Source organism: Eubalaena glacialis, chromosome 4 (genome assembly GCF_028564815.1).
Source record: "Eubalaena glacialis isolate mEubGla1 chromosome 4, mEubGla1.1.hap2.+ XY, whole genome shotgun sequence".
Classification (NCBI taxonomy): Eukaryota; Metazoa; Chordata; class Mammalia; order Artiodactyla; family Balaenidae; genus Eubalaena; species Eubalaena glacialis.
The window spans coordinates 141,718,031-141,727,822 of record NC_083719.1 but is presented as its reverse complement, the minus strand read 5'-3'; the positions used below and the strand labels follow the sequence as shown (position 1 = coordinate 141,727,822).

The following is a 9,792-nucleotide window of genomic DNA, read 5'->3' as shown; positions in this document are numbered from 1 at the left end:
CAAACAACGCCCTGGCTGCCTCCTGGGCACCCACTCGCTCTGACCCCGCGCGGGCGGCCCCACACACGCACACACGCAGACCACACGTACACCGCACAGACACACGCACGTGCACCCACGGTTAAATACATGTACAGAAGAACTCGTTTAGATATATACACAGAGAGAGAGACGGAAATCCCGGCTGGCGTCGGGTCCCCCAGGCTCTCAGCATGCTCGGCCCAGCTCTCCGCGCTGTACCTGGCACCCATGCCCCTGCCAGAAAAGCAGCTGCCCCTCTCCCCGCCCCCCTCCCCCCGCTTCCCCGTGGAGCCCGTGTCTACCGGGCGCCGACACTCCCCTCCCCCCTCCGCCCGCCCGCCCCCCACGATGATTGGCTCCCCAGGGAAAGGAAGCGGTGCGCGGGGCCCTAAAACTGCCCGGGCGCCAGCGGCATGTTGCTTTTGAAGCCGGGCTGCCCGTTGGCCACGTCGGCTGCGGCCTCGTGGCCCCCGTGGCTGGCGTCTCCGTCGGTCCCGGGGCTCTCGGGCTCGGCCAGCAGCTTGAAGGTGAAGAGCGGGCCCGAGTCGTGGCGGCCGCGGCGGCCCGGGGGCTCGGGCGCGGGCAGGCTCAGCAGGGCGCCGGGCGCCTTCCACTCCGGGAAGGCGCACAGCTCGACGGGCGGCGGCGCGCCGCGGCCCAGGTAGCCGGGGCTCGGCGAGGCCGAGGGCAGGGTCCGCTGGCTGCCGCTCAGGCAGCTGCCGCTGTCATCCAGCGAGTCCTTGCGCGACTGCGACCGCTCCAGCGAGCCGCCGCGCGTCCACGGCCGGTAGGTGTAGGCGCAGCCGCCCAAGCGACGGCGACGGCGGCGGCGGCGGCGGCCGCGGCACTGGCACCCGAGGATGCGCACGAAGGCGCGCTTGAACTCCTTGCTGGAGCACGGGTAGATGATGGGGTTGAGGCAGCTGTTGAAGTAGCCCAGCCAGAACACCACCTTGAACACGGCGTCGGGGGGCTTCAGGGTGGAGAACAGGGAGCCTGCAGGGGGAAGGGGTGGGGTGGGCACGGGCAGAAAGACAGACAGCAGTTGGTGAGTAGTCAGACCCCTCTCTTCGATGTGATCGGCCCAAACATTGTCAACCTGTGGCATTCCTGCCTCCCGGCCTTTGCCCAGGCCAGTTCCTCTACCTGGAATACTGCCCTTTACATCTCAAAATAAATGACTCCTACATTCTTTTTTCAGGCCAATCTCCATCACTTAACCTTCGCCCATAAAATCTTTTCTGACCTAGCTAAACAGCATTCAAACTCCCGTATCTCTAGATTTCCTAGGGCAGTGCTTACCACTTTCTACTCAAACGATAATAATAATCACCCACAATTGTACAGCTCTTGGGTCTGAGGCACTGTATTGGCGCTTTACCTGTATTATTTTATGCTTCACAAAATGCCATGAAGTATTTCCATGGCAAATATGAGATGTATTAAAGACCTAAAGGTGAAAGGTAAACCTTTATAAGGTAAAAGACAAGGTAAAGGATGATCTTATTGATGGAGAGGTGAAGAAAAACGACTTAACACTTCAAAAAGATAAACTATGGGGCAAGAATGGGAGAAGATTATTTACAATGTCTAAGACAGTCAAGGGATTGATATTTAGAATATATAAGGACTCCTGAAAGTCAACAAGGACAGCATTCCTAGTAGATAGTGGGCAAAGAAAAGGAACAGGCAATTTACGAAATAGGAAACCCGAGGGCTAATGAGCATATACCAAGATGCTCAAAATATTAGGCAGTCAAATAAAGTGAAAACCACAGAGTGATAGAACATCTGTTAGGTTGGCAAAAATTAGAAAACTCGATAGTGCCAAGTGCAGACAAGGGTGTGGAGACATGGGAAGTCTCCTGCTGGTGGGGGCACAGGCTGTGAACACCTTCTGATCCCATTAAGTATACAGATACCTCCTGACCCAGCAATTCTGCTCCAGGGCAGAGCTCTCAAAGAATTTTCACACAGGTCCATCGGGGGCCATGTATGACTATGCTCAGGGTGGTGTTTATGGTGACAGAGAGTTGGAAAACACCTGGGTGCCCCTCACTGGGAATTATGGAAAGGTAGAGTGGAGTACATGCATAGCACAGCAATTATGCAGCACTTAGAAGTCCTGGATGACATGTCCAAAAAGCAATATGGAAAGATCTTAAATACATTGTTCTTTGTGAAAAAAGTAGAAAACAATGAGATTTATAACATAATATCTTTTGTTATAAGGTACAAACAACCACACACATTTTCAAAAACACTTCCAAGTTAAAAAATATTATACATATCAAATACAAAATGGGTGCCTAAGGGTGAGGCAGAGGGAAAGGGGAATAAGGGATGGGAATAAAAGGAAATAAATCAATAAAGTAAGAGAGAGGCCTGGCTTAGATCGATGACAATGAGGTGCTATGAATTGGGAAACATGATTAACTCATCCCTGTGAATTTGAGGTCCCAAAGCATTTAATGGCAATATTAAGTAAAAAACAATTCCATTTTAAATGCAAGGCAGTTGAGACTTGGAGAGGTTGAATGACTTGCCCCAGGCCACGCAGCATGTTTGTTAATATAGTTGGGATTTAAACTCAATTCTGTTTGAATATGAAACGTGTTTTTTTTGTTTTTAATGCTATTAATCATACCCTTTGTGGAAAAATGAGAAACTATTAAAAAGCAAAAAGAAAAGAAAAAATATTTTAAAAGCACACATACCCATAATGCAGAGACATCACATTTTGGTACATAAACTTTCAGATTTTTTTCCTGTTGTATATACGTACGTAAATGCTTTAAAAAATGCAAATATACTTTACAGAACATTTCGTAACTTCAAACCACGTCCCTAAGCCAGCCACTCCACCTGCAGTACAGTGACTTTTGTATTCCTGTCTTATCTCCTCTGTTACACTGTGAGCTTCCTGAGGGCCTGGTCTTTGGGATCACCTTTGAATCCATTTGTTGAAGAAAGAGCATCTGAATGGAAGAAATCTTAGCAAATCACGAAGTCCAACCTCCTCGCTTGGCAGATGGAGACACTGAGACCCAGAAAGTGGCTGAAGATCCCACAGTTGCGGCATAGATGCCACAAGAATCCCTATTTTGGATTGCACTTGAGTTTCCCCCCTGTAGCACTTGCCCTTCTTGATTATTTGAGCTTCGGCTTGTTGTTACAGGGAGCCTCCGACTTCTCTGCTTGGCAATGCAGGGGTGGTGGCTGGGGGGAGATGGCCAGAGTTCCTGGTGCGGGGTTAAACCAGAGAGGGATTAACTTGGAAAGAAGGTTATCCATACTCCGGGTAAGTGCTAACTATACATATGAGTACGCTGACTCTTCTCAACTGTGGGTTAGCTCTAGGTGGGGGCCAATGAGGGCGCCACCTCGTGGTCTGATTTGTGACAAGGCTTGCACCATTAGGTTTTTGTCCCACTGTCCCAGATTCTCCTTTGGAATAAGACACTGGACAGAAGGCCCCAGTGGAAATGCAAATATGACGTGTGAACACCTAGTACCCATGATGGGGTGAGTTGTTTCTGCCCAGGGGGATGGTCTTGTTTCTGTCATTGAGTCTAAAGGGCATACTTAAACTGGTCTTGACAAAAATGGGAAACTGGAGAATAAATTTGGGGAAGTGGAGAGAGGGAGGTAACACTTGGAAACCTTGTGAATTACCCTGGACGGTAAATGCTGGTGAGCGTGTGCACAGGAAGGGGCACACCACCCATGAGGACATGTTAAGGCCTGGGATAGAGGCTGGGGAGGCACAGACAGCTGTGGCAAAGGTGGGGAGGATCCAGAGCAGGAAAGCATACTTGCTGAAGACAAACTTGTAACTCTGCTTGCCAATCCTGTTGAAGATGTTAGTAAAATGGTCAATAAATGGCGTAAAGGGGGTGTATCCTGAGGGACCAGCTTTTAAAGGATACACAAATAACAATAGTGCTAATAGCTAATATCAGAACCGTCAATCACATTGTGTGTGCTCTTGTACACATCTTACACTAAATCCTTTACACCATTTGCCCATTTAATGATCACAGTAATCCCTAGATGAAGGGACTACAGTTGGTCCTATTTTATGGATCAGGACACCAGCATATAAGAGTGGTAGCTTTTTACATTTTTATACATTCATTTATTCATTTGTTCATTCATTCATTCCACAAATACGGAGCTCTGCTAAGTGCCAGGCATGAGGCCAACCTGTGGGGATACAGACAAACAGGGGTGTGGTCTCTGCCTTGTGGCAGTCCACAGGCTTGTGGGAAGGCTGATGCATTCACAGTTCATTGCCACAGAACACACATGGCTTTATGATAGGGGCATAAATATCATTCTGTACCCCTGTGCCACGTGGCATTACTTTCTAGGTTCTTCTTCACCTCCATCACAATGGAAGCACCTTGTCAGGGATAAAGACAGGCTGAATCTTTGTCTTTATTTTCTTACAAAGTGCTCTCCAAGGACCATGGGGCTGAGATGTGCTCAGCCAAAGAGAAGGGGGTGATGCTGACTTTTCTCACGGCATTTATTTACAGCCACAATTTGAGTTTGGGCTCCCTGAGTTACTTGTTCCTCTGAGAAGAAGGTCATTCTTTGCCTTCAGCCGCTTTAGGCAATGTGGCCTGGTGACTTGAGCTCAGAGTTTGGGATCACAGAGGCCTGGTTTTGCATCCCTTTTTTGGTGTATTGGCTGCTTGACTTTTGAAAAGTTAATTGGCTCTCTCAGGCTAAATTTTCTTATCCATAAATTGGGGATAACATCTGCTTCATAGGGTTATTCTGAATACATGAAAATATCCATGTAAACATACTTGACACAGGGTCTGGCACCTTGAAAATTCATAAATGGTGGCCATTTTCCAAATATACTTTATATCCTGGCCCATTCATTGTCCTCTTCCAGGAACTCTGCTCTGATTAACCCTACCCGACTCAGACTGAATTCTTCATTCTGTACCCCACAGAACACATACAATCAGATCTTATTCTGTTATTTTATTGTTTGTCTGTTAATTAAGCCATCCCAGGGCTGGCTGAGTCCTTGTTTACCACCCAGACTGTAAATTCCTTCTGGGCAGAAACCATATCTTTATTTCTTTTCTTTTCCTTTCCAGATTTGTATATTTTTATTACAAAAGTGACACAATGGAGAATGAAAAGGGGGAGCACAGAGAATTTTTAGGGGAGTGAAACTACTCGGTATGATGCTGTATTGGTGGATATATGTCATTATACCTTTGTCAAAACCCATAAAATGTACAATACCAAGAGTGATCCCTAATGTAAACTGTGGACTTTGGGTGATTATATGTCAATATGGGTTCATCACAGTACCTTCCTGTCAATTTGAATGTGAACCTAAAACTGCTCTAAAAAATAAAGTCTATTAAAAAAAAACCTCACTGACCCTTAAAAAACTAAAAATAGAGTTACCTTATGATCCAGCAATCCCACTCCTGGGCATATATCCGGAAAAGATGAAAACTATAATTCAAAAAGATACATGCACTCCAATGTTCATAGTGGCACTATTTATAATAACCAAGACATGGAAGCAACTAAGTGTCCATCAACAGATGAATGGATAAAGAAAATGTGGTGTGTGTGTGTGTACACACACACACACACACACACACACACACACACACAATGGAATATTACTCAGCCATAAAAAAGAATGAAATAACGCCATTTGCAGCAACATGGATGGACCTAGAGATTATCATACTAAGTGAAGTAAGTCAGAAAGAGAAAGACAAATACCATGTGGTATCACTTATATGTGGAATCTCAAATGTGATGCAAATGAACTTATTTACAAAACAAAAACAGACTCACAGACATAGAAAACAAACTTATGGTTACCAAAGGGGAAGTGGGGGAGGGATAAATTGGGAGTAGGGGATTAACAGATGCATACCACCATATATAAAATATATAAACAATAAGGATTTACTACATAGCACAGGGAAGTATATTCAATATCTTGTAATAAACTATAATGGAATAGAATTGAAAAAAAGAATATATATATATATATATCCGAATCACTTTGTTGTACACCTGAAACTAACACAATATTGTAAATCAACTATACTTCAACTAAAAAACCCCTCACTTACAAAAGTGACACCTGCTAAATTAAAAAATTACACATTACAAAAAAATCTATATAATATAGAGTGAAAATTCTTTCTTCATTCAAGTAGACAGGACCAGAGTTAACAGTTTTGTTTTTATCCTTTCAGACAGATTTTTTTTAATGGGGTCATACACATACCTTTCCCCAAATTTCTTTCTTCACTTAGAATATATAAAAGATATTTCCCCATGTCAGAGCATTACATCCTGCCCTCTGGATATATAGTAGTTCACTAAACTCTTTCCTGATGATAGTCAAGTAGGTGATTTCCAATTTTTGGCTATTACAAACTGCAGTAATGACAAGCCTCATGCATTTCGCTTTTTGCACCTTTGAGTGTTTCTGCGGGCTAACTTCCTTCACGAGCAATCACTGGGTCAATTCCACATTTAAGTCCTGACAGTTAGCCAAATTGCCTTCTGAAACGGTCGTACCAATTTACCCTTCTCCCATCGACTGTGTATGAATGTGATATTTTCCCTACACCTCCACAACTCTGGGTGTGGTCAGTTTTTAATCCTCATGTGTTTGGAAGCTGAATAATGACCTCACCTACCCTCTTGTTTCATTTGCATTCTACTTTGCTTCGTCCTCCTGCAGACCCCAGCATGACTCTCGCACCCTGAGCAAGCCCTCAGTGACTTCTGACAAGGACTGCCCTTTTCTCATTAGATTCCGATTCCTGGGATAGAATCCTGGTTCTCTCACCAGACACATGACCTTGGGCAAGTTTCATACGATACCTAAACTTCAGTTTCCTCAGCAGTAAAATGGAGCTAATAAGAATACCACCTTCCCTGGGTTGTTGTGAGGATTAAACATGGTAAAACATGTAAAGTTCTTACAAGCTTGTTGGGTACCAGGTTCCTGCCACCTAAATCAACTCTGCATTAATGCTTATTAACCAAATAATAATTATTCCTGTAAACCACTCATTGGGCTGGAAATCTAATTACAGGAAACCTCTGTTTGATAACTTGATGTATCATTTTGGGTAAGTTGCTTTCCCTTTCCGGGCCTCTGTTTCCCTCCTTTAAAAAAATGTATTTATTTATTTTACTGAACTAGAGTTGACGGACAATATTATGTTAGTTTCAGGTGCACTACATAATAATTTGACATGGTTTCCCTCCTTTAGTTGAGTGGTTTGATCTGAGTCCTGTCCAGCCGTAACATTCAGAGTCTCCATGAGGCCAGAGCTAGAAGCCCTGCCCATCTCCAGACCCACCACAGAGGGGCAGTGTGGATCAGGAACGGGACTGCCAGCTGCCTTGGATTCCACACATATGTCGGACCCTTCCCTCCTCCCTCACCTGCCAGCAGCACAGGAGCCACCTGGATTAGTGGCCCTGTTTGCTACGCCAGCCTGCCCTGGGGGGAGCCAAGAAGCCCTCGTTAATTAGGGAAGGTGCTGAGGCCCTTGGGGCATGAAAGCGGATTGGTGACAGGGATCTTTTTCTCTGGGCACCCAAACAGACCTTTGGGGGCCAATGAAGCTGCCAGGAGAGGGAGCAAATATCAGTGGGAAATGTGGGCTCCTGGAAGCCTGCCCTCTCTGCTGGAAGTCAGGGCTATGCCTGCTCTTTGCCAGGGCCAATAACTCGCAGTGCATGTCCCTGAGCCTGGCTCCACTTCTCCTGCTCATGAAATGGTCCCACGCTCCTTGCCCTGTGTCTTAGCATCATGGCTTGGCAGGACTCCGAAACCTTCTTCCTTAACAGAAGGTCAGTCAGGGTGAGTAACTTGCTCAAGGTCACTCAGCTGGTGAATGGCAGAACGACGGCCAGAACCTGTTCAAATGTCCTTCAATGGATCCAACAGAGATTTATGGAGACAATGGAGTCCAGTGGTTAAGGACCTGTTCGGACATCACAAGCAGGTACAGCTGGGTTCAAGTGCTGACCCTGACTTCCCAGATGAGTGAACTTGGGGAAACTACTTGAGCTCTGTTTCCCAGAAAGTGGGGATGGTGATAATTCTTTTCTGCATGGATGAGTTGAGCTTAGGCTTGGTAAGTGCCTGGCATGTTGAAAGCACTCAAAGCTGTACTCAAAGTACAGTTTGACTGCTTCAAACACAACTACTGTTACTATTGCCAACACTGCTATTACTGCCAGTACTACTGCCAAGAAGATGAGGAAGGTGGCGAAGAGGATTAGATCTCCCGTACAGACCAGGCCTCGGGACTCTCACCCTGCTGCTCTTTGCAATACAGGCCCAGGAATGGGACTCCAGGTAGTTCTGGAACTTGATGAAATTGTGTGTGATGTTCATGCATTTTTCTGGGGGAGAATCCATAGCTGTCATCATGGGCTTGGGTCAGCAAATCTGAAAGGGTTAAGCCTCACCCATCTCAAGTCTAGGGCTTCCTAAGCATCAGTCATTCTACCACCCGGACCACCCGTTACTTAATGCTTTTCTTTAAATCGACTCACTTTTGGTATCTAAGCTAAATTTTTTTAAAAAAAGGAAGCTTTCTATCACCATTTAAAAACCTGCATCATTTGCTATAAACAGAATGCAGTGGTAGAGAAAAATAAGATGAAAACTAAACAATATTACTACCTCTGGATGTGGGTCTGAGCCTGCTCCCTTTTTCAGAAAGAGAGATTAGCCAGGGTTGAGGGGTGTTGAAGATTTGCTGGCCCTAAACTGAGAGGAATTCATTCCTCTTTGAGGACCTGAAGAATTGGAAAGAGAAGTGAACAGGGAATATTTTCTCACTGGAGAACCCAGCCCCTGGCACATAGTAGTGCTAAGTAAATATTTGTTCACCGACTGACTGATTGAATACGTGACTCAGAGTTTTTTGTGCCATCTCTAGCTGTCACTTCAAGCTATCTTGCACATCACGCAGATCTGTAGTCATTTTGAGTAGCATTATGGGTGCAGCCCTGGGAAACCACTTGCGGGAGGCCACATGGCTCCACTCGGTTGCCTCTTGCTAGCCTCTTACTGAGGTTTTTAAAACAGGTCAAATGAGACAACACCTCTGAAAGGGCTTGGAGGGGTTGAAAGCTGCACACCTGGATGGGGCGAGCAGGAGGCAGAACTTGAGAGCAAAGGGATGAAGCAGCAAGTAGATGGTGCAGTGAGCCCACTCACATCACTTGGGCTTTGCATGCCTGAGGGCGACTTAGAGGCATGGTGAAGTGCAAGGATCAAAAGCTAAAGCGGGGACTTCCCTGGTGGGACAGTGGTGAAGAATCCGCCTGCCAATGCAAGGGACACGGGTTTGAGCCCTGGTCCCGGAAGATCCCACATGCCGTGGAGCAACTGAGCCCGTGTGCCACAACTACTGAGCCTGAGCCCTAGAGCCCACGAGCCACAACTACTGAAGCCCATGCTCTGCAACGAGAAGCCACCGCAATGAGAAGCCCGCGCACCGCAATGAAGAGTAGCCCCCACTCACCGCAACTAGAGAAAGCCCGTGCACGGCAATGAAGACCCAACGCAGCCAAAAACAAATAAATAAATTTTTGAAAAAAAGCTAAAGCAGAGCAGGATCAGCACAAGGAGAGGGACTTCTTGGCTGCAACATGGTCCCAATGGGTCATCCTTAAGGTGCTATTTAACAAATCTGAACAGTGAACCTCCCTCCACTCTTCAAAACCACAGGGTTT

At 46.1% G+C, this 9,792-nt stretch overlaps 1 protein-coding gene across 1 annotated transcript in view; it reads right to left on the bottom strand.

Moving 5' to 3' along the window:
- Positions 1-409: 409 nt before the first annotated feature.
- ADRA1B (adrenoceptor alpha 1B) overlaps positions 410-9,792 on the bottom strand; it is a 58,857-nt gene continuing 49,474 nt past the window's right edge. Inside the window, exon 2 of the mRNA XM_061188390.1 lies at positions 410-1,017. Coding sequence (XP_061044373.1) covers positions 410-1,017 — 608 coding nt within the window. The remainder of the gene's footprint in view (positions 1,018-9,792) is intronic.